The sequence below is a fragment of the Artemia franciscana genome, chromosome 10, assembly GCF_032884065.1.
Source record: "Artemia franciscana chromosome 10, ASM3288406v1, whole genome shotgun sequence".
NCBI lineage: Eukaryota > Metazoa > Arthropoda > Branchiopoda > Anostraca > Artemiidae > Artemia > Artemia franciscana.
Genome location: NC_088872.1, coordinates 29464048 through 29490493, shown reverse-complemented (window position 1 = coordinate 29490493; position 26446 = coordinate 29464048). Strand labels below are relative to the sequence as shown.

Here is a 26446-nt window from a genome sequence, read left to right as displayed (position 1 = left end):
ACAACTAAGACAAAGTGTATGAAGGTGAGAATTTCAAAAAAATACAGAGGGGAAAGTTAATTTGAACCAAAACACTCTGTGTGCATGTAGGCTGTCAAAAGTAGGTATCAGCAATGTCTTAGGAACAGCTTAGAGTATAAATTTGACACTTAAAGTACTTGTTGTATGGGATGTTCAACTAATCAAAAGGCAATATTTGCATGCTACTACTAATACGCCTACTACTAATACTGCTACTGCTACTATTATTACCACTGAACGTGATGGGTGTGCGAAAACAAAGGATTGCTGGCCTTCAAGCCCTCATTGTACTTCCTGGTTGAAGGGCTATTAAACAGATATCAGCACCACCGGTAAGGACTGTTAAGTCCAATACCATATTCTTAACCCTTTTTTTACGTTTTACCTACCACTAATATTGCTACCAAAGTTAAGGGTAACAAATCAAAAATTTCAGTGAATGTTGAGACAATGCTGAATCACACCAAAACACTATGTGCATGCAGGTTGTCAAAAGAACGTATCAGCAATGCCATAGGAACTGTTTATGGAAGTAAGTTTAATGTTTCGGCATGTGTTTAGGGGGATATTGAAAAAAAAGGTGTTATGTGAATCCTGCTACTGATGCTACTTTTATTACTGCAGCAACTATTGGTAATACTGAAACTAAGGGCATTGAAGTGAAGCTTTCAGGAATATTTAGGGGGATGTCGAACTAAATCAAAATACACTATGAGCGATCATATCGTCAAAAGGGTGTGCCCAAAATATTTTAGGAACGACTTAGATTATTAAGTTAAAACTTGAGGGTATGTTGAGGCTGATTTTGGATTAACAAAAGGCACTATCTGCATACTACTACTACTACTACTACTGACTCTTACGATGACTGCCCCTAGTGAAACTTAGGGTATTAGGTGAAACTTTCAGGGAATGTTTAAAGACTGTTAACTAAATCAAAAGAAACTATATGCATGCATGTTTTCAGAAGGGAATAGAAGCAATATCTTAGGAACGGCTAAAAGTATTAAGATAAAACTATCAGGGTATATTGAGAAGGATGCTGAACTAACAAAAAGCCACTATATGCATCCTACCACTATGGCTACAATTACGACTGCTACGACTACTACTTCTACTAAGGCTAAGGGTTAACATGAAACTCTCAGGGAAGATTTAGGGGGGTGTTGAACTAAATCAAAACACACTGTGTTCATTCAGGTTGCCACAAGGATGTGGGAGCGATTTCTCAGGAACAGCTAAGGTAATAAGTCCAAACTTTCAGGACATGTTGAGAGGGACGATGAACTAAACAAAACACTCTGCGAATACTGCTACAGCTACCTCCGTTATTATTACTACTGTTACTACAACTACTACTACTGATGATAAAGATAGGAAGGCAAAACTTCCAGGGGATGTTTAGGAGGATGCTGAAATAAATAAAAACTCACCCTGTGCATGCAGGTTGTCAAAAGGGTGCATCAGCAATATAATAGGAATGGTATAGAGTATTAAGTTGAAACTTTCAGAGCATGTGAAGATGTTGAACTAGGCAAAAAGCAAAATAAACATACTACTACTAGCTACAATAGCTACTACTTCAACTGCTACTACTACTACTACGACGACTACTGAAGCTAAGGGTAGCTTGGTGAAACTTTCAGGGAATGTTGAAGAGAATAGTGAACTAAATTGAAACACGTTATGTGGATACATCTTATTAAAAGGGCGTAACAGCTATATCTCAGGAACAGCTTTGAGTATTAAGCTGAAACTTTCTGTGCATGTTGAGGAGGATGTTGAACCAACCAAAAGGTTCTATATGCATGCTACTACTACTGCTACTACTTCTACTGTTACTATTAGGTCATGGTTGACCTTTTTTTTCTTTACCAGGGACAGTCAAATCAGTGGTTATAAAATGTCGAAAGAAATCATTCAAACATAAATTCAAAGTTCCACTGTCCTTTTTAAACAATCAAGGGAATCGTGCTACAGTAAAGTGAAAATTTCTACGTGGAATTTTCTATGTGAAAATTTCTATGTGGGGCCAAAAGACGAAAATTTCGGCCCGACTGGAACCAAAATTCAACAGAAGGAAATTTATAATTGCCAATCGACCTTTCTCAGCCCTAAATATACGTTCCAACTAAAATTAACGATTAGTATAGATGATGTTGGTAACGACACTAACATTATTCATTACTGAATAATTGCACATCATCTATTGGAGGAAGTGCTGAGTGGATCTTTTTAGGGTGAAGAGAAGGAGTCTAAAGCCTCAGAAAGAGCTTTCGTAGGCCCAAATTTTCAAACTTATCGTGAAAGGTCTTTCAGATCAAGATGAAAGAGAGGGGCAGGGGAAGGTTAGCCGTAAATATCTCCTCATCTGGAATAATATATTCATATGGAAAATCAACTCCTTCTCACTGCTTAACTGTTTTCGGCGTGAAATAAAAGCGCAATTATATCCTACCTGCAAAGACTTGGAAAAAGTGAGCAGCGGTATTTCCGTGGAGTAATATGCGTTTAATCCCCCCCCCCCGAAAAAAAACAAAAAAAGAAAGAAAAATGTGCATAAGCGTGGAATTTTTCCAGAGATGATTGTAATTTTTAAGCATCGATGTGCGAGAGTTGAACTTTAGCGTAAAGAGTAAAGGTCGAAGTGAACCTCATTCATACTTAGGAGAGATATTAAAACGGAGGTTAAATTAAAGCAATTAAAAACAAAATATTTTCAAATAAATACGATCAAACCTTAAGGTGACCTTAAACAACCACTAGCTACACTGTATATGAGAGCGGTTTTCACCCCTTAAACCATTTACCTTTCCTCTAAAATTTTGAATTATTATAGAAAACTCCTTACCTCGCCAATAACCCTAAGTTGAACTTTAGCGGGAAGTAAGGAAGGATCCGACCAGGGGAACTTGAAGGTTCATTCATAATTATATTTTAATCATCACAAGGTTTGGCTTGTGCTGATTCGAGCCAATCAGATTTTTCATAGAATTTTCTGATTGGCTGAAAAATTCTAAGAAAAATTTTGATTGGCTAAAATTAGCCTTTATTAAATTTTGCTATTAAGAAAATCCCATTGTGAGTGGGGTGTTAGCTCTGCTCTAAGTTGGGAGTTGATTTGTTCTGTTGTATTAATCTTTTTTACATAGAACAGTTGACCGCCCCTCATATATAGAACAATTCATGTTTGTTTTAAGTTATAAAATTTCTCTTTGCTTTCATTTGAGAAAACCATGTCCTGAAATCCATAATGCTGACGTGCCCTTTAACTGAGTCTTTTCATAAAAAAAAAGTTAAGAAATGAGTACTTGAGAGGTTAACCCTTCCCTATATGTTAAGCGATTTATACACCTGCTGAGAAGGCTAACTATTGTCAGTTCTCTGATTCTGAAACTCTGATCAAATTCTTGAAAAAGCTGTTAGAGTTCTGGCCTTCAAGAACAGCAGTACATTCATGGACAGAGAAAATTTTCTGACGAGAAGAAAGAATTATTCGAGGGTTTTTTACAATGAGCAGACTGCTATATAGCGGCTTTCAATGTACTCCGTCCAGTAAAAAAAATACATCACCCAATCAATCCTACCTCTGAAATTAACCTGGTAACAAAACTGCAATCCAATGTTTTTTTACAATGGACAATAAGAATGGACAATACTTACTGAAAACCCAATGCCAACATCTGCAGGACTACAATGGACTGAGAATGTCAATTTGACTTCCTTTTGACCAGTATTTATCACGACAGGCTCACTTGTTTGACAAATTTCTGAGTACATAGGATTTGACAAAGTAACAGCAACTCTTGACACTGTTAACGGAACGAAAGTTAGATTCCTGCAAACATGAAACCACAAGTAAGTTTTATAGCCTATAATCATAAACTATACTTATTGAGTTAGTTTTCTCCAAGATTTAGCATATAACCAAAATTTTGTCTTTCTTACCAAGTTAACAAAATCATTTTTGCTATTGTTCAGGCAAAGAGTCTGTATATATTGAGTATCTCCATGGTCTAGGGTTTAATGTATTCTTTATACCATTTGAAAAATAAAGCAATTAAATCCACTCCTGATTTATAGACAAAAAGTGAAGAAATGGCCAATTTTGCTACAAGAACACACACACACACACAAAATAAATTTACCATCATTCTTACATACGGCAGTGGATCCCAGCCAATCACAAATATCTTGCTCTGAAAAAAATTGCGCGGCGTTATATAATAGGTAACTGAAGGCTGGTAAGCATTTCTAGTTACACGGTGAGTAGGTTAATTAAAATGATAGCGAATTTTTTACGCAGTTTTAATGAGACTACCATGTTTTGTCTCATGGCAGGGGAATCGATTGATGAATTCAGATGAATTCATTTTTTGTGGGGGGGGGGGGTACTTTTTGCGGCCCTTTCAAAAGTTTTCTCAGGCTCTCTGGCTAGTCTTAGCCGTATATCCGTAAAATCAGAAGAAGATATAAAAAAAAAAGAATCGTAGATGCACGAAATACTACTAAAAAATACCTAAAACGTTCGAATTTGGATTGAAAGTGGAGGGTAATAAAAATTGACGATTAGTCCTAAAACAAAACAAAAACAGAGTAAGCAAACATTACCAGCTTGTATGAAGTTTTGGTGCCTGACATACCAGACTAATTTTTACTATATTTCGTATACTCATTCCACACACAACAACTTTTTTCTTTGTCAAGAGTAGTTTCTGAGACAGGTACTTTCGGGAGTTTTCTACTATTTAGTCTGTGAAAAAAGGAGTTTAAAAATTGCCAAAAATTTAATTTCTACAAATTTTACCTTTTCCTTTCACTATACACACCCCTTTCTAAGGTCTAGTTAAATGAAACAGTATTATTTTTCTTGAATTAATTTAATGGGTTTAAACAATACTTTCGCTTAGAATTATAACAAAGTCAAAATTATGTATTAAGAACTAACTTATCTCAGTTTTCTTCGCAATTCCAATAAAATTTCTGAACTATATAAAACTGTCTTATTAAACTACAAAATGATATTGTTTTACCTCAAAAGAATTTAGTTAGCCAAAGAAAAATTAATTTTATAAGTGAAATAAAATGAAAAGTATTAATAAGGGGTAGAATTTTTAACTACGACAATAAAGAAATACAGATTTATAAAAGCCCCATTTAATCTTCCACATCATAGTGTAATGTTTGATAAACAAAAATAATTCATAGATGGTTAGGCCGTTACGAAGTTTAAGGTGAATCACAGAATTAAAGAAATTATCTTTAAGCTCCGAAGTGTGCTTATTTTAATAAATTTCGATTTTTTTTTTTTTTTTTTATTAAGATTACACGTAAGAAGTCTAAATAAAAAGATAACTTAATTTTGGTAGAGTACCACTTTAGAAGACAATATTCAACCTTTATTTCGGGTATGAAGCCAAAATATTTGTTACCAATAGTAGTGTTTGCGTCCAAATCGAGGGGTTGATTAGCACCGAAGTGTCTTTCCGTGTTGTATAGAAGAGAAGGGCTTCTATCAAAGGGAATTATGTTGATCACCCTGATACATTTTGGAAAGCTGTTGGTTGGGTTAACGTTAAATGAAAGTAAAAATCATTTTTGACTGTATTAGTCACTTAGCGAAACATGCGTCTACATTTCAATTTCTAATCAAATGACCCTCCACTAAAGTTTATACGACCACACCTTCCATAAAAACCTTATGTGCCTCCGGGGTATAACTTACAACCTTTACCCCCAGGCTCCCCGAAGGACTTGTTATATAATCTTTGAATTGTTTTTTGAACAAAATGGCTGTCCCAGAATTTCTATTGGAAGCATTAGGGGAAAAGAAGACGAGGACAGGTAGTTGAGCTCCGATCACCTTTGACTCTTAAAAATGGCACTAGAGCTTCTGATCCCCACCCAAATGAGCCCCCTCCAAAGTTTAAATGACCACTCCTTCCTTAAAAACCTTATATGTAAATAATAGGCAACTAGTATAAATTCTAGCCTTTACCCTGAAGATTGTGGGGGGGGATGTCATCCCCAAAGACGTAATTATATGTCAAGTAATTATACTGAACAAAATGGATATCTCGAATTTTTCTTTGCATATGTTTGGGGAAACGATGGGGGTGGGGGAGGGGTCGTGTTGCGCTCCAGTCACTTTTGACACTAGAAATTTGAATCTCCAATTGAATGAGCCCCTTTCGAAGTTTCTACGACAACTCTTTCTATGCGAAGTGCCTTAGTCAGAAAAAAAGAAATTGTGCCCACATCGCTCTTTACTTAGGCAGAACAATTGCGCTGCCTATCATACCTAGAATACAGTGACCTAAATTACGGTAATGCTGCACACAAAAACTAAACTCGAAGATAAACATATCTTAAGTTTCACCAGGTATACCCTAAAAGAAATACCTGGACTATGGCCATTTGATCGGACAAGAAAAAAAAAAACACACTAGTAAAGCTACTTGATACCTGAGATACACTTCAACGATAACATCTTCCTCACAAGAATAAACGTTCTTTTGGAATGCAGCTCTTACATCTATGAGTGAGGCTACCGTGTTCAAGGCAATTGTTGCAACGCAGCTCTTTGCTTCCCAAACTGAAGAAGCGCTATCTTTAGTCCCTTCTTCAGGCAACGGCTGCTTACCCTTAACACAGACATTGTATTAATTAACTTTAGGAAGATAAACTTTTTTAAGGCCACAACACCCAAAATAGTATCACCATAGGCAGCGCAATAGCACTGCCTAAGTAAGGAGCGAAGTAAGCTCAATGTATTAGTTTTTTTCTTTTCATCGAGTAACTTCGTATCGAAGGAGTTGTCGCAGAATCTTCGGAGGGGGCTCATTCGATTGAAAAATTGAAAGTTCTAATGGATTTTTTAAGAGTTCACGGTGATTGGAGGCAACCAGTCCCCGCCCACTACCCTTTTTGCTGCCCTCCTCCCAAAGATATCCGATGAAAAATTTGAAATAACCATTATGTTTAGAATAGTTGAAACGTCCAATAACTATGCCTCTGGGGATGGCATTGTTCACATATAAAGTAAAGAACGATGTAGGCAAAATATGTTCCTTTTTTTCCCCCAAGGCACTTCGTACAGAAAATATTGTCGTAGAAACTTCGGAAGATACTCATTCCATCGAAAATCGAATGTCCTAGTGCCATTTTTAATTATCTAAAACTTTTAATTTCCGTTCAAATGAGGCCTCTCTCGATGTTCTAGGATCATTTGTTCGATACGATCACCCCCGGAGAAAAAGAAAAACGAAAACAAATGAAGACATATCCGTGATCTTTCTTCTGAGAAAACATACAGAATTCCACATTTTTGCAGATAGGAGCTTGAAAACTTTACAGTTGGGTTCTCTGATACACTAAATCTGATGGTGACTTTCAATAAGAAATTTTATGGGAGTTTTCCCTCTTTTTTGAAAGTTGGGCAAATTTTCTTAGGCTCGTAGCCATTGATGGGTAACACTAAAAGTAATGAAGTTTTGTATTTGGAATCAGCATAATAAGCCAATTACTTTGATATATTTATTGATATGAAAATTCCGTTTTTAGAGTTTCGGTTACTCTTTTGAGCCGTGTCGCTCCTTAGTTACAGTTCGTTACCATGAACGGTTTGATTTCGAATGATTTTGTCCCTCGCCCCCCCCCCAAAAAAAACAAACAAGAACACCAAAGGCTATGGTAGAACATTGCACTTAATAGGAAAATAAAATATTAGCTCAATAAATAAATTAACGGAATTTACCCAGTTGATTTATAAAGTATGAACAGTCTTTTGGAGCTTCCAACACCTCCTCCTCATAATTTCCTTTAATTCCCCGTTAAATGATCATATAGAACTATGCCAATTCCGGTAAAATATTATGTAAAACAATGCATTAAAACATAAAAGGTAAAAAGCAGAAAAATTACAGAGCTATGCCTATTCCGGTAAAATATTATGTAAAAACAATACATAAAAACATATAAGGTAAAAAGCAGAAAAAACTACATAGCATAAATTGTGAAAGTATTTTACTTGTCCATACAATACTCGCGCTTTGATTTTCAAAAATATTACTAAGTAGAAGCTCATAAAACAAAGTCTATTTCTTCTTTTAAGGTTTAAACAACAAAATAAAATGAATGATAGTTGCATGCCTATAAACTGCACTATTTGTTAGGGAGTTGCAATCCCCTACCCCTCTCCTTGCGACAAAAAATTGTTTACTTCCTAGAACATTTTTTCCTACTAGGGACTAAGTAGGATAAAGATTGAAGGGTTATCAGTTCCCCACCCCCCTAATATAGACCTATGTATCTCCCGATAAATGTTATGTAAAGTTATGCATTAAAACATATTGGGCAAAAAAAACCTAAATGGCATAAATCGTGAGCAAGTGTTTCATTTGCCCGTACAATACTCAGATATCTGTTTCTAAAAATACCACAAAGAGGAAAGTCATAAATCAAAGTCTACTATTTTTATTTACACTATAAAATCAAATTAATGATAGTTGCATGCCTAGAAACTGCACTATTTTACCATTTTTTTCTCCTTTTGACAAATTTGTTACTTCCTTGATTTATCCCCATTTTCAAACATTTTTTTTCTTCTAGGGACTAAGTAGGATAAAGGTTGAACAGTCGTAAATCAAAAGCATATTTATAAGGCAAATACTTCCTTGATTTACCTACATTTTCAAACATTTTTTCTACTAGGGACTAAGTAGGTCGTAAGTCAAAAGCTCATTCATAAGACAAAGGCAATATGTTATAATTTGAAAGTCTTGGGGTCAGGCAAATAGAATTATAACAGAAAGAAAACCATTGAATAAACTTAAATGCAAAATGTATATATGCCCTCTTCTCCTCTCCCCGTGTTGCTTTATGTGTCAGTCTAATTCTAATTTATTCACCAGAACAACTTCCAAAGAGAAGCATGAGAATTCGGACCTAAGCCTTTAAAAGCACAAAAGCCTTTATAGAGTCGAGAAAGTCGAGGTTTTCTCGTCTTTCAGAATCTTTGACTGTAACTTAATTTGTCAAAGCGCTCCTATTTGCACGATATACTAAGATAATCACTTGCAATGTCAGTCAAGACAAGTTGAAACAAAGACCGTTTATTACCTGGAGGTTCTTTATACCCCGCATTTATCTTCTTAGACTTCTTAGCAGCATCTTCTTAGACAAACTGGAATAGACTTTGCATAAAAAAGCTTTATTTAAAAAGCCCAGAAAAAAGGATTAAACAGATTATAGTATTAGATCAGGGTAACAGACAGAAACCCAAATCAATGCCCTTATGCGTCTGTAGTCGCCGGAGAAGCTAAAAATATTTAACAGGGAAGAGGTAGCCGGATGGTTTTCTATTCCGTTCCCCCTTAAGTTTAACTTGATTATTCCTCGTAATTTATATTCGTTTTAACTTACTACATAACTTTTTTGCATGCTGACCAATAGTCTGCGTAGCGCAGATATCTACATCTTGATTTTCTGTCTTCGACTGGGAGTGCAATGCGTAGTTGGAGGCAAATCAAAACACACTTCCCATGTTTTTCCTCCATATTTCTCCAGGTACCCATTTCGAGCTGATTCGACTCTGGCTGAACTTACAGAGTCACATCATTGACACCCGTTCCAAACCAAATAACTAGCAACACCAGGACTCGGACCCCTGTCCTCAGAATTTCAAGTCTAGCGGCTAGCCACTCGAAGAGGACGGCTCAAAGTTTCGGCTAGGTTTGTTTAGGGTTTCACAAATTTACTTATAGTGTTTATGTTTGTTTTAAACGTGAACTACTTTTTTATTTTATTTCCAGTCGTCTTATGTTTAAAGTAGCTCGAGTGAGTGATTGAGTGAGTGAGTGTGTGAGTGAGTGAGAGAAAGAGAGAGAGAGAGAGAGAGAGAGAGAGAGAGGGAGAGAGAGAGAGAGAGAGAGAGTGAGAGAGTGAGAGAGAGTGAGAGAGAGTGAGAGAGTGAGAGAGAGAGAGAGAGAGAAGAGGGGGGAGGGAGGAGAGAGAGAGAGAGAGAGAGAGAGAGGAGAGAGGAGAGAGAGAGAGAGAGAGAGAGAGAGAGAGGTAACGGGGTAGGAAGAATGATTTGCGTATGCATTATATATAAGTAATTCCTCTTCACTGTCTCGTACTTACCTAAGGATCTAATTTAATGTAATCAGACTATACAGAGTTTCTTTTTGCGTTTGAATTCAGCGATGAGTTTTTTTGTTTTTTTTTGCTTTACAGCCAATAAACATACTAAACTCTTTTCTTTTACTAGTTTCACCCTGCAAACAATATTAAATATTAATAAAAGCTATCTAAAGTTTCCAAGAAAGATAAATATGGATGAAAAATGGGACTAACTTACCTCCAAGATTAGAAGGAGATTACTGAAAATTCTTTCTTTTTCTTCTTTGGAAAGACAACTATATACAGAACAAAGTTCAGCACCAATTGTAAAATAGTCACTTCTCAGGCCAGCCATATAAGAAGCTTTAAGTCCTTCTTTAAGAAGGTTAGTCAGTAGAGACCACCAATCATCACATCGAAGCTCCCAAAAGAGTGGGTGTAAAATCCTGAAAGTCAAGACAAGGACTGTTATGTATTGAGTACATTCTTTGTCTTGCAATTTATCACATACTCAAAACACTGTTTACATACCTTGTAAACGAAAGTTCGATAGCCTAACCTATGAAGAAAAATTTGTCTTATTTTTATGTCATTCGATCTCGAAGAACTTATTCCCATTCTAGTCACCTGGAGAATTGCAAGAATGGAAGAAAAGTAGGTTCTATATTCTTACTATTTCAAATATTATCTTGCATTTGTTCAGAGCAAACTAAAAGTTACTGGAATTTGAAAAGTTCATACGGATTTACCAGTTGACACCATTAAATACAGTTGGTCACTATTGGATGAATTTTGTCAGCTTGGGTTGACCTCAAAGGCTTGGCCAAAAAACCAATTATCTCATGAGACTTACCCCTTACTCATTGTTCAGTTTACTTTTGCTCTCTATAATTATTAATTGTACTATTTAAAATGTGTAAATTTTCCCCAGGGGATGAGGCATAGTTCAAATGTAAGGGCTTCCCGTCAGTGGCCAGTAAAGATAGTCTCAACTTTGCCACTCTCTAGTATTGGACCTAAGCTTTACATCATTTTCCACTATGGTACCCATTAGAAACGAACAGATACAGAACTGAAAATTAGACAGTGCGATTTATTGAGAGGAAGTATCTAAAAAGCATCTAAAGATGTAAAATATAGATTTGAAGAACTGGCTCTTTAACCAAACATATTTAATAGGTGTTATAATGTGGACCTATGTGATTTCAATCCATCTCAATACCAGATTCGTCACATACAGTCTAATCTAACAAAACATAAAGAGAACAAGGTTAGAGAATTCTTATTAAGGGTCCTACAGATACTGGTGATTCAATGATAAAGTGAATACTTAACCAGACCTATTACTCTACACCTTTGGAACATGATTTAAGACCTAACAAGATTCAAATATCACTTAAGCTCAAAAAGCTCAAGTTGTTTTTTTAAAGGCAAATTCAAAATTGGACAGTAAACTTCAGGAAAATGATCATGAATCATGGGTAGAATGTATTCTTGGGTTGGATTAAAGAAACACATTCTGGAGCCACTAAATCGATTTTTGGAAAAAAAAAATATTCGAAAAATTGAAACAATTTTTGACAAAAATAATCTTTGACAGTGATATGATTATGGATACTCGATCTTGCCCTTCCCAGCAGTGATAATCGCTCTTAAAATGTCTATAAAAAAGCATTCTAAGCGCAGTGAGGACGAGATTTAGGATTCAGAGTACTTGGCCCAAAAAAAGACTCTATTCGATACCAAAAGGACCCTTGCTCCCTTCCAATCCGCAATTCTTCTGACGTCTTCCAATTATTTGTTGTTTTCTTGCCTCTCATGTATATGCCATTTTCTTTCTCTTTCTTCAGTAATATAATTAGAAGTCAGCCTACCACTAATTGTTTAATTATGATTACTTTTGTATGCCAAACAATTTTTCTTAATCCCTTTGAACTTATTCCGAATAGATAAACAAATTAAATGTTTAACCAAATCCTCTTTTTAGAGAAAAAGGCTTAAAATTCTCGGATCATACAAAATTCTTGGATCTTAATCCCCAACTATTTTGAACATTGGTTTGTTTCGTATTGGCCCTTTTGATGAATTAATGCATTGAAGTTTCAGCTGAAAATCCAGTTTTGGCTTAATTTTAAATTAGATTGAGACTAAAATTGAAATGAGAACAGTTTCAATATAATTTGAGACTAAGCCATTTTGGTACCAACTCTGTCAATAAGATCATTTTTACACCAAATCACCTCATAGTTTAGACTATGTTGGCTTTTTTTCACTGTTTCAGGACTTACTCGTTGTTTCTTTGATTTAGAACTTAATTTAATCCCACACCGAGTGAAGAATTAGCTTTTTTCTGGATGAAGTCTACGAATAGCTTGGTCTAACCTAGTTTGTGATCTAAGTGTCTTGGCTTGTTTTTACACTGAGTTGAGATTCAGGTTATTTATAACCTAGTCAGCGCTTAGCTCACTTTTCAACCAAATCAGGACATAGCTCATTTTTCGCCAATTCAGTAAGCAGCTGGAAGTTAGCTTTTTTTGTAATGGTTCAAGGCATGGCTCTTTGTTACTCTGCATTAGCATGGTTTCGATCAAGTCAGAACTTACTTCATTTTAGCACAGAGTCAGTAACTAGCTCGCCTTTGAACCAAACCGGGACTTGACTCGTTTTTGCACTGAGTCAATCCAAAGCTTAAACTTAGCTTGTTTTTGCACTCATATTGGGATATTTGCATGATTCTGTTTTAGACAAGGTTGTAACGGCTTACTTTGTGCTAAAAGCTTGGCAGTGGAAGAAGGCTTGGAGAGGTAATGAGATTAATTCATGCCTAACATCACACATATCAAAATTTTTCGCATAAATTCAGTTTTTACATGCCAATGTGACGTGTCTATCCCTTCTATAAAAATTAATCTAAGGAAACTGGACCAATTGCAAAATTTGGAAATAGTGCCGTGGGGCTTTCTAGGAGGCATTCCTATTCCCATGTAGGTATTTTCGTTACATTCAAAACGTTCTGAGTAAAACACATATCTGGAAATTGTAATCTGATGGCGAAAAGGGGTTAGCAGAGGACCAGGGAGTAAAAATGTGTATATGATGGGTTTTTTTATCCTCCAGTCACTTTTGACCCACTTTAGTCCCAGGGTACTGGGACTTTCAACTACTGATCAAAAGTAAACAGCGTTGACACTGACAATCCTATCCCGCGCAACAAGAAGTAATTCCATTAGAATTTGCTTCCTCTATAAGAGTATTTTTTAAATTACGACCTGTTCCTAGGACCAAAAATCCATATTTCGAGACTATTTGTTTTCTGTTATTTGATACGACTCATTCGAGCCTACGAAATCAAATACAACTCAATTATTAACGCAGTTCAACGAAATCCCCCAGTTGATTTAACACACGCGGTATTCCTGCATTCATTGAACAGAAAAACTTTAAATTCTGATTAACGCTAAATGTCGTAATTAAATGAATTAATATACTTAATATGCCTACCAGAGTTGTCAACTGCTGCGGTCTCAAAAGAGTGTAAATCAAGACCAAAAAAAGAGGTGTTTTGCTAAAAAAAAAAAAGAGTGGAAGTCAAAAAATTTGCACATAAGTTATCCTACGATCATTAAACAGACTACCTTTAAACTGTTCAAATGTATTTGCCCGCAGCCCCTCATAATTTGGGCTGACCAATCTTACGTCATTTACAAGTCATTATAAGTTATCCTGCGATCATTAGACAGACTACCTCTAAATTGTTCAAATGTATTTACAATAAAGTCTAAAGGGTTCCCTACTTAAATGAACCTCTAAATAATGAGTTACATAATAATTCGTGTTCTTTTCTGTCTAAAAAGTAATGCTCTGCAAGAAATTTGCATGTGCTACTTTTGGTCGCATGGATCTTTACCTAAATAATATTTGACTTGATCAAATATTTAGTCAAGTTTTTGTCCCCAGATCATCAAAATGCTTAGAAAGGAATATTAGAGGTCCAAGTGACTATTCATAAACTATAGCTGACTTCCCTATAGTCAAGTACCGAAGCATAGCAGCAAAATAAATTGGTGAACACATTCTTAGTCCCACAAAATAATTCTTTTTCGTCCTCTTCTGGATTTTCTCCTTCTTTCCTTTTTTTGTAAATTTATTTCCAATTTTTATACGAAATGAGTAGTTTTCTAGGTAAATGCCGAGAAAGTGGATAGCTGCTTGTTCGGCGAATGTTTAGCTTTGCTTTGAGTATATTAAGTTTGGGTATATTAATGAACATGAATAAATGCAAATGAGACGAGAGTTCTGAGAAAGAGGAATTTTACATCATGTAAATTAGAGAAAAAAAAATTTCTGCGCAGTTTATCCCAACAACACAGAACTGCAAATTTAAACTTACTATTGTGTCAAATAACATCGAAAATTGTTCAATGATACGAGTAACATACCGTTTCATCTCGACACACTTGCAACGTCGATCCAAGAGATGTTGGAACCCATCAATAATTGCACAGAATTTCATAAAGAATAAAAAAATTAATAGACCAAATTCTTTATTATATATCCCCAAAAAATAGTTGCGCCAAACAGCTTTTGACTTCTTTTTATTAAATTTGAATTTTCACTTTTTCACTTGTTAATTTGACTTTGATTTACTTCTTCTTAAATAGTTGGAACAACTTGAAAGACAACTGAGGGACGGCACATGCAGGGATAACAGAGATCACACCGGCTAACTGTTGTATCTTTTGCACTCATACAATAACTTAAAGCTTTTATTTCGCTAATACTTTTTGTATCATCATTTCGTTATGCAGTGCAAATAGCTAATAATTAGCAGAAAGAGTGTAATTCCGGTCCGTGGAGGTAGAGAGTGCAATGAGGTAAAAAAGACTTCATTGTACACGAAAAGTGTTCTTAAAACTTCAGTTACGATGGGTCGTGGCTCACTATTTACTAGGTTGTATCCATTACTCCAACCATGATACGTGGATTCGTTTATTGGCCATTTACATACAAAGTATATAAATAAAAACGAAAGAGTCACGGGAAAAAGAAGTCTCTTTTGACAAAGACGGAAGTTTTTGTGTTGTTTTTTTTTTTTGGGGGGGGGGGGGTCTAAGCAAACTATGGAAAAAATGGTATGATAGTTACTATATCCGTAGATAGACAACACTTTTTACGAATTGATAGAGGAATGTAGATCCTCCAGCACTACCCTCACCCCAGTCCCCCCCACCTACACTACTGATTCTCTACACTGTTAACACCAGATCTTGTTCAGGACTTTTGTCTTTTTACAAAAGGATCTGTTGGTTCAACAGATTAAAATACAGGAAACATCAACACTTGAAAATACAAGTAACGTTGCATAAATCATTTTTCTTTACCTGACAGCTTCTCGGAAATTCCCAGCTTCGTAATGCTCCAAAGCAATAGTTGACACTAAAAGAAAAAAAAAATCATAAGTTCGTACAAGATATTTAGAAGGAACGACACCGTCACAAGGATACAAAAAGAAACGTATGAAAATTCGCGGGGAAATTTACAAAAACCATTATGCAAAGATATAAAATTGTTCGTATTTTTGTGCCAAAAATATTCTTTTCGTTATGTTTTGGACTTGAAATGTACATGTACTTAAAAATTATATTCCTTTATTGTTAGCCGATATGGGAGCCAACAATATTTCTTGGCTTTCCCTCTAGGACTCTATAAAAAAAAACTTCTTTCTATATGAATATGTGCAATTCAACCGACAGAAAAACATTCAAATAAAAATACACACAGAATACTCCAAAGCACTATTGACCGGAAGGAGTATTTTATCGAGTTCTAAAAACAAATTTTTTTATTGAGTTCTAAAAACAACAACCAAACAACCTTTCGACCAAATAGAAAACAATTTTGTGGAATTGGGATTTTTTGTGGAGGACTTCTGTCCTTCACAGTAAGTCCACGTTCCATATAACTCTGTGTTGTTTGAGTGATGGAAAAGTAGAGTGGTTTTCGTCGCTTCTTATCTCAAGTTACATGGGGCTTGAAGTATTAGGTGTATTTGATCATGGATACTCTCCGTTTTATTTAATTTTGGGAAATAAGCATGCTAAAATTATTAATCATCAAAAGATTTTGGAGGAATGATGTAAAAGCATAGTCCTTTTAACGAGACAGATACCCACTGCAGACTTAGTAGCGTCTTTAGAGTCGTCTCTCCAAGGATGCATTAAACTCAAGGATTAAAACTCTTTAAAGCATCCACATAAATATGCCAGATTCTTCATAAGAAAGAACCTAAAATTCGTAACACAAAAATACTGAATAAACTTTTTATAATAGCTTAATTTATATTGGTTGGGCAACGTGAAGTCCTGCAGTAGTCTTTGGTGGCTCCATCGATATAAGGTTGCAACGAGCAACATTAGTGTTTTGTTTTTTCGCCATTTATTAAACGCTGTTGCTGTCAACTCCTTACATCTTTTAATATAGCAGTTCCCGTGAAAACTTCTTCAAAATAAAAATAATGGCACTTTTCTTAATGACTATATCGAAAGTACACTGTTTCTGCCGACAAGCGTTCAATATATCGCTTCAAACAAGGTTCAACGTACCTGACTCTTTGCAGATAAAGCGATGAGGGGAGAAAAAAAAAGAACCGTGAGCCCATTTATACCTTCGCTTACACTGATTGAAAATCCTTGTATGATTATGGTACCAAAAGGAGCCACATGCTTATGTTTCCACTAAAAAGTTTTTGTTGGCGTTGGAGGGACGCGGTTGTTGGGGAGGTCATGGGCCCATTTTAGATCCCTAAAAATCAGTCCAGTTCTATCATGATTCTTGTTCAAACAGGTCACAACAGACCTGCCCTTTAACTAAAAAGTTAGTGTTGGCTGAAACATATACGTAGTTAAAGAGGGCACCGGCCAACTTCACTTCTCCAATCATGCAGATTGAAAATCCTTACATGATTCCGATTCAAATAAAGTATAAAATATCTTAGGGCAAAAAATTGGGCGGCAGAGGGAGAGAGAACATTGGAGTTCTCCCACAACTCCCATAACCATAACCAATAACTCCCATACCGCTGACGTCGCGTATCTACTTCATATTTTACAAAATGTCATCTTTTTAGGCAAGGAAAAAACAAATCATACGACTTTGCTATTGGTCCTGGATCCATCAAAAAATGAAAACCAAAATGTTCATAAATGCGTCATTGGAAGGTTTAATAGAAAAAAAGGAACAAGTTATAAGAGACACAACATTCAGAATATCTCTTAGATATAGGGAAAATAAAAACCATTGCTTTAGGCGACTATTCCAACTAGCTGTTGAAGATTTTCTTCAGTTTGCACCATTAGAAACAGCTTGAAAAACCACATAGAAAAAAACAAAACTTTAAGTGACTTCCATCCAGAAGTTTAAACACAGAACATGCAAGCGAGGACCATGGTATCTAATAGTGGCTACTTGCAATAACGCAACGTCATGGTAACTAGCACTTGTATGTTATTAGGTACTCCTGCAAATGTTGTATTATCAATAAAACATGGAATGTTTTTTAAAGAGAATGGGAAAGTTATCAATAAACATTATTAAACTTATTTGCTAATGCGACATCGGCTTATTTTTATTATGCATGACCGAAGTAACTAGCTATAATGTCCATTTTTTAATCCAGATCTTTATCTAGCCCTGTATCTTAGACGGCAATATATATAAAGACTACTGAGAAAGATTAAATTGTCCTTTAGAACTGTCGCAAACCACTAAAAAAGAAATCACATGAATATAAGGAACTTACTAAGTCTTCGCTTATGCCCGGGAGACTTCTGATTTTCAAAGTGCACCAAAGCTCGACTCAACAACGATATTATATGTTTCTAAAAAAAATGAAAAAATAAATAAAGGGAATAAAAAAGGTTTAAGAAGATCTAAGAGCTCATATGGCACCTGTGACGAGGTCGAAAGAGCCAAGAGCTGAAATGGCATGAGCTCTAGCAAAATTCTAAGAATCAATAGATTGATTAAAAAGGAAAATCAGAGGCTTAATGCCGGTTGGGATTTAAAATAAGAGCTCTGAGTCACGAGGTCCTTCTAAATATCAAAATTCATTAAGATCTGATCATCCACTCGTAATTTAAAAATGCCTCATTTTTTTAAAATTTTTCCTCTCCCTTCAGCCCCCCAGATGATCGAATCAGGGAAAACGACTTTATCAAGTCAATCTGTGCAGGTCCCTGACACGCCTACCAATTTTCATCGTCCTATGACGTTCAGAAGCACCAAACTCTCAAAAGCACTGGACCCCTACCCCCTCTAACTCCCCCAACGAGAGCGGATCCAGTCTGGTTACGTCAATCACTTATCTACATTTGCTTATTCTAAAAAAAAAACAAATGAAAAAATAAATAAAGGGAATACAAAAGGTTTAATAAGAGCTAAGAGCTCTTATGGCACTTGTGACGAGGTCGGAAGAGCCAAGAGCTCAAATGGCACGAGCTCTAGCAAAATTCTAAGAATCAATAGATTGATTAAAAAGGAAAATCAGAGGCTTAATGCCGGTTGGGATTTAAAATAAGAGCTCTGAGACACGGAGTCCTTCTAAATATCAAAATTCATTAAGATCCGATCACCCACTCGTAAGTTAAAAATGCCTCATTTTTTCTAATTTTTTCCTCTCCCTTCAGCCCCCCAGATGGTCGAATCAGGGAAAACGACTTTATTAAGTCAATTTGTGCAGGTCCCTGAAATGCCAACCAATTTTCATCGTCCTATGACGTCCAGAAGCCCCCCTAACTCCCCCAAAGAGAGCGGATCCATTCTGGTTACGTCAATCACGTATCTACGACATTTGCTTATTCTACCCACCAAGTTTCATTCCGATCCCTCCACTCTAAGCGTTTTCCAAGATTTCCGGTTTCCCCCTCCAATTCCCCCAATGTCACCGGATCCAGTCAGGATTTAAAATAAGAGCTATGAAACGCGAGGTCCTTTTAAATATAATCACCCGTTCATAAGTTGAAAACACCTCATTTTTTCTAATTTTTCCGAATTACCGAATTTGGTCCCACCTTTCAACTCCCCAAAAGAGAGCGGATCCGGTCCAGTTATGTCAATCACGTATCTAGGACTAGTGCTTATTCTTCCCACCAAGTTTCATCCTGATCTCTCCACTCTAAACGTTTATCAAGACTTCCAGTCCGCCCCCCAATCCCCCCAATGACACCGGATCCGGCCAGGATGTAAAATAAGAGATCTGAGTTACAAGGTCCTTCTAAATTTCAAATTTCATTAAGATCCGATCACTCCTTCGTAAGTTAAAAATACCTAATTTTTTCTATTTTTCCGAATTAACCCTCCCCCCAACTCCCCAAAAGAGAACGGATTTGTTCCGGTTATGTCGATCGCGTATCTAGGATTTGTACTTATTTTTCCCACCAAGTTTCATCCCGATCCCTCCACTCTAAGCATTTTCCAAGATTTTAAGTGTCCCCGAACTCCCCCCAATGTTACCGGATCCGGTCGGGATTTAAAATAAGAGGTCTGAGACACGATATCCTTCAAAATATTAAATTTCATTAAAATCCGATCACCCACTCGTAAGTTAAAAATACCTCATTTTTTCTATTTTTTCGAATTAACCGCCCCCCCCCCCAGATGCTCGAATCGCGGAAACGGTTATTTCTAATTTAGTCTGGTCTGGTCCCTGATACGCATGCCAAATTTCATCGTCCTAGCTTATCTAGAAGTGCCCAAACTGGCACAACCGGGACAGACAGACAGATCGACAGAATTAGCGATCGCTATATGTCACTTGGCAAATACCAAGTGCCATAAAAAACAGCTATACCATTTCTTGAAACTGAAAGCTTTTACTCGTTAACAATAATTAGTATGAAAACAAATCAATAAATGATAAAACCGAAAACAATCAGAGAAGCACAAATCCATTTCCATGAGTCTCAAAACAATGCTTCTTTACGATACACAGCTGGGGATAAATGTTGGAGCCCGAAATCGTTGAGAATTACGGAGATATATCAGATGGCGGAAGGCAGAAATGTCAGGAAAGAAGTACGCGTTTGACGAAACTTGGACGCTGCTTCCGACCAGGAGTACAGATTTGGCGAAACTTGGATGCTATTTCCAACCGGTCGCCTGCGTAAACTCCGTGGCAAGCCCTATGATACAAAATTGGTAATGACTTGGTAATCAGACAGTTTAACTAAATTTGTGACCAAAATTCAGTAATTGACACTTTCACCTCCTCTCTTCATCACTTCAACATTTTTTTTTTTTAATTTATTGACTACTGGGAGAATTAAAAAAGGTACGTCGAATTTCAGTAGTCTACTTTAAAGAAGTTGAAAAAAACAAAAGGAGTTTTGGGCCAGCTAGTTTTGGCTCATCGTGTGTTCTTATGGGTTTATTTTTCGCTATGAGCATTTTTGTCACTTAATAATGTTTGTGATAAGCTGCAGAATATATATGGCACTTTTCCTTTTGGTGCTCGTAATAGCTATGCGAGAACGAGGAACCCTTTAGTACAGAATGAAATTTTTTTGGACAAAATTGTCGGTAGTTCGAGCAGCCCAAGAATTCACGCCATAGTAAAAAGTGGTCGCCAATGACATGAAAGGCATTGAGCTTACTGAGGAGAGCGACTCTAGCGTAAATTAAGTAAGCCAGCTACGAAGAGACAACAAGAATGTGTGTGTTGACTTGTTACATTGACTGCCGCTCGAAGTACGCTCACAAGTATTATGTCGAAGGAGCGTTAGCTCATGAAACTGAATGAATAAAAATGTACACCAAGATCGAAAAGATGTTAGCTTAGCTTGGAGGACACTTGCCTTTGTGGGTGTTTTAATCTAATAACAAGAACCATCGCCAATTTCATCAATGGTGCACATTGGGAGACCGTGGAATTTGATGGATCTGTAGTAAGTACCAGTAGCATCCTATCGAAGTTGTGCGATACAAAACCCGAGCAAAAGCCGGAACGGTCAACTGATGTAGCAAAGAAAGAAACATTTTTGTAAGGAATTGCCTTTTTCAAACAAAATAACGAAGAAGCTTTTTCAGTAAGTGATCGTATTTTTAAAGTGGAGAAATCCGCAAGAAAAAAAAAAGGCAAAGTTGAGACTTGCTCTACGAGGAAAATGAAAGAGAAGTTCTTTGAACATTTCAATCAGAACATATAGTTGCCAGCACAGACGGGAAGGCAGAAATATTTATTTTGAAAGGTTTTTTTTTCGAAAGGGGTCAGCAAGACTCCAAATTATTACTAAAATTTTTGTTCCCCAGAAAACTTGGCTGAAAATTTTAAAGCCTGAAAAAGTGCTCAGCCCCCAAAATACAATTCAGCAGGTTCGCTATGTTCGTTGAAGTAGTAAAGCAGCGTCTCGTCGTAAACTGACCCTTTCAACATCGTGGCAAGAGTTTCGTTCTTGTTTTTTAATTAATTTTTAACAAAGAGCAACACGGGAAAGCGTCCTCCTAAAAGAGATACTATTTGTAATCTTATAAACAGATTTTGTTTATAATTATTATTATTATTATTATTCAAAAAGAAAAGAATATACCCAGAAAAAAAAAGATTAGACCCAGAGAACTATGACATCTGCTATCCCACTGGTAGAAAACTAGCACCCATAAACGAACTAATTTTTTAGTCACTTTTTTCCATTCATAAGAAACAGTAGCTCGAAACTCGAACGACTAAATTCTTAATATTGGCAAGCTAAAAAGTGCCTTTAATTTCTATAAATATTATTCTGCTCTGTTTATTGACTCTGAAGTACAAATTTTGCCCTGATGATTGGCATTTTTCGGAATTAAATCTTTGGCTTATTTATTTTCTTCTTCCGTTTTTTTTATATCATTGCAACTTTCTTTCTTTGCGTAGCAGAATTTTTGTTGCCATTACTTACTAGAAGCGCTAGCCTACCAAATAGGTAATTATCAGCTACTTTGGTGTTTAGTCCATATGAAAGACAAGAATTCTCCCCTATGAATATTGATCATAACACACAAAACTTCGAATTCTCAGTAAAGGTTCTTACTTGTCCATCTTGTACGTAAATCACTCTAACACATAGCATCAGTCCTACTTAATACCAAATGTTAAAAAATATTAAGAACAGGGAGATAGACGCTCTCGGATTAAAAGAAGCGTTTTTAAGACAGCTCTTTTTCCTATTTCCAATAGTTTTAATTTATTATTCAAAGTAAATAAATTATTTTATGATTAGAGATAAAAAAAATAAGAATACGATAACAACTTACACAATGGTCATATTTTGATTCAACTAGTTTTAAGTAACTTATCTCTTCAGACTCAATTGCAGGGGCGGCAGGTTCCATACTGATCTATAAAGAAAGAATTCTTTTAAATAGAACATCGAAAATACTCTCTTATAATACTTGGAGCTTGATTTCTTGTTTGTTCCTAGATCGTTACTTACTGAAAATAGATAGATAAATAAACAAAATTTGCGCAGATTTTACGAAAATCAATATGAATAAAGTACTGGCAAACAAAATTGACATAAATGTCCTAACTTGAAACTCTAAATAGATTTAAAAAATCATATTCATTTTCAATAGAATACGTTACAAATGGCGGTTTCAATGAAAGTAGAAGTCTTTTCTGTCTCAAGTTTCTTCTACACCACGATAGACAAAATTAATTGATGCTGACAAATGTTAAAATAACAAGAACATTCAGAAATAGTGTTGGGTCTATGTTAACATAAGCTCAGATAACTTTAGAGGCATTCAAATCCATGGGAGATTTAGCTTTTCAATTTTCTGGTATTAGGCTAATCCATTAGCCTTCTTGTATGGGTAATCCAATTGTTAAGCTGCAAAGTCTGTTGAAGTTTTTGTCATTAAAATCAAATATAGCTAATCCCTTCAAAATAAAAAAAAACTCACTTTTTCTCGTCTCCATGGTCTTTGACCATAAAATCCTGTTGGTGTGTTTAAGGGTGCTTCATCAGCGGGTCTAATTCCACTTTCAAGGGATTCTTTTGACAACTTTTTCCTCAGTTGTGCGTGTAATCCAGCTTGTTGAAAATAAAACCCAGGATGCTCTTTTTGTGTTGCAGATAGGCCTGCAGCAACAGCCTCTTCAAAAAGCATGGCAAATATTTCATACCTAGAGAAAAATGGAAAATTAAAAAAAAAAAAAATCTAGCATAGAAAACATTAGGATACACAAATTGGCTGTAAATGGCAAAGCACCAACACAGTCGACTGAAAATGGCTAAATTAATGGGAACGTAGCCACTTATGATTCAAGTAAAATTGGATCAAGCACGAGAATAAAGCGTATAGCGGTCAAATCAAACACTAAAAATTCAGTGAAAATTTGGAAAGTAACTATAGATGGGTAAGAGAGATAAATAGGGGCAAAGCACAAAGAGAACTTTGCATTTGAAAATATAACGGTTCATAATGTACCTAAGACACTATGCTTTTTGTTTTTTTTTTCTTTTTATAATCGTTAAAGCCTTTTGTAATTCGTTAATAAAATTCAAAAATTGTTAAAGCGAGGGTTTATGTGTCGAGGTATAACCGAGCTGGAAATTATACGGAGAAACGAGATGTCGTTAAACCTGGATATGGTAGCTCTTTGGTATCTCCTATACAGAAAAATTCCACTAGTAAGACTTGGGAACCAAATACCCATATTACTCAAATCGAAATGTAAAGGCAAAAACGAAATCTCGAAAATGTACACAAAACTTACAGTGAATTTTCCGGTTTATCCAAAAATTAGATAAGTTGAAGTGCACTAATTTAAAAAAGCTATCTTGACCAAGACAAAAGAAAAAGCCACCATTCAGAGATAGGTAAAATGGTGATTGGAGGAACATGATTGGTGATTGGAGGAACAACAGGTAGGGGATTTCGTAAAGGGGAAAGAAGTTTACACAAAAGCGAGAGGACGCATACCTGAAAAACAATTGGGTGTCCTATGGTACCTAATGCTACTCATCTTAGATATCTCCAAAAAATTACAAAACAAAGCTATGAGAGTTCATAGTGCTTTCCTTCATCGCCCTACATCTCTTCCACTTCTTTTAGAAACAGGAATATTACTTTTTTGGGTTAACATATAGATTTTAGTAAAATAAAAGATTTGAATCACCCTGGCATTTTGATATTTGGGGTCCAATTAATTATTTACATTTTATATATTTTTGCTATCCCCTCTTACTCGCTTGCTTCTTCTACTCTGATGCATTTCGGAAAGTACTCTCCTTAGTTAATAGTGAAAAGATAGATTTTCAATAAGTACGAATCCTATTTATAGCTAAAATGTTCAGATTGAAACATAAAATTAAAATTAAGTATCTAAGCAACAATGCAGTATTAGAGAAGATATAAAGATAAAAATAAACCCTTAATCTTCGTTAAAACGTTATCGTTGTTTCCCATTTAATTTCATAGTTTTGGGACTTCACCCTTACCATGCAAAGGTAGTCTCCTTCCTCCATTTCCTTCTCTGAATCTTTCTTTACCTTACTACTTTACACAATGACCAAATTTTTTTGCATTAAGAAACTATTCAGTACAAACATACACCTCTTTTGGCTCCCAATATATCATATTCTTTCTGCATAAAAAAAAATCTTATTTCATCTTAAATAAAAAGTAAAGCAAAAAAATCAGTTGTATTCATAAACTGATACCAAAATCTTTTGAAGCAAATATGCCTGTCACTCAAAACTACTATTACTGCTATTGCTAACAACTGATTTCAGCACCAAGCCACCTGCGACCAAAACAGCTGGGACCGCTTTCCCACCCAAATCTATTCAAAGGTATAGTCTTAAATCTCTGTCAAAAATCTTTATGTCCTGTTTTATGACCTATTCCAACTTCATTCAAGGGCACCCTGTTTTTCGTTTGGCCACAGATGAAAGGACAAAAAGAAGGGTTTTTGGCAGCCTATCTTCCTTTTAGTGGGGCTAAAAGACATTTTTCGTAGACCTTACTGTTTAGTGTTTAGAGCTTACTGTGCTGTACTGTTTAAAAGAGGTTTTAATATAGAGCTTAGTTGGTAAAACGATACTTAAACAAATCCCCATCGATGCTAGATGAAAAACATCTAGCGTGTCTTCCTCAACCTTTCGAAGCGCTCACCTTTTAAAGCTTTATTTGACCGCTGTAATTGAAATAGCATCCAATATCCTATTAGACAACTTAGTCTTCGTGGCATCAATTCTTTAACTTATTTTCAAATCCAGAAACAAAAAAACTCAAAAAATTTTTGACCCAGGATGCTCATGTTATTTGCACAATCTAAATAATAAAGGGCCCTATTTTCTCACTTGATGCCATGTTCTACCAAAGCCTTTGCTGCATTCCTTGCCTCACTTACTGACTTAACCATAGGAATATTTTTCTCTGATATAGCAGTAATCAATTTAACACACTTATACGGTACACCGTACCAGGCTAGGGTATTCACTAAAGATCTTTATCAGCTGAATCAAATACGTATTCTGGTCTATAGAACTCAGGAATAAAGGGACTGGATAATTTAGGTACTTCTCAATTATTAATCATGGCTGTTCTAAACCAAAACTATTTTTCTTTAAAAAAAAAATTCACAACAGCATAGCCTAATAAGTATCATCGTGCTAAGTAATGCTTACTGCCCTAATATAAACAAATTTAATCAAATAAAAGGATTTGATTAAAGTTACTCTAAAATCACTGGGAACTGAAAGGTGATCTCAAATCATATTCATGCTTTTCAGTATCTTGTCTCTAACTCTGTAGCCACCATATTTCATTACCATGCCATCAGCACCTGAAGTCTTTTTCTTCTTTCTTCAATTCTTACAACACTGACTCTAAATCCTTACTAAATAAATGTTACTTCACTTCCATCATGTCATACGAAAGTAAAAATAAATTCACAGCAATGGCAATGAAACAATGACTGTACTTGATACTTACTGTTGAGCAAGCCATGCTTGTTGTTCAAATTCTAGTTCTTTGTGTCCAGCTATCCCTCGAAAATGATCAATATGGTTCTTGAAATGATTAATTGACTCACGAGGCTGATTCTGGAGAAAATTAATCCTCCAAATTTTGTAAGCAATGATTATAGCAACAGTTTTTATTTCATTCAAATTATTATCACTAATACGCACTTGAAGCAGGTTTTCGTAGGCTTGTGTATAGTGCCTGTAATAAAGAGATTTGTCACATTTAGAATTTCATTAGCTAAGTTTACTATCTAAATGTTGACAACTAAACTGCCACTATAAGAAACTTGATGAAA

General features: G+C 35.6%; 1 protein-coding gene across 2 annotated transcripts in view; it reads right to left on the bottom strand.

The window, feature by feature from the left end:
* Positions 1-26446, bottom strand: part of LOC136032038 (trafficking protein particle complex subunit 11-like) — a 155589-nt gene that overhangs the window by 102135 nt on the left and 27008 nt on the right. For both annotated transcript variants that reach the window (XM_065712128.1, XM_065712129.1), the window contains exons 5-12: positions 26119-26349; positions 23080-23302; positions 22429-22512; positions 17942-18020; positions 15525-15579; positions 10382-10589; positions 6487-6665; positions 3685-3859 (exon numbers count right to left, since the gene is read on the bottom strand). In XM_065712128.1, coding sequence (XP_065568200.1) covers positions 3685-3859; positions 6487-6665; positions 10382-10589; positions 15525-15579; positions 17942-18020; positions 22429-22512; positions 23080-23302; positions 26119-26349 — 1234 coding nt within the window. The remainder of the gene's footprint in view (positions 1-3684; positions 3860-6486; positions 6666-10381; positions 10590-15524; positions 15580-17941; positions 18021-22428; positions 22513-23079; positions 23303-26118; positions 26350-26446) is intronic.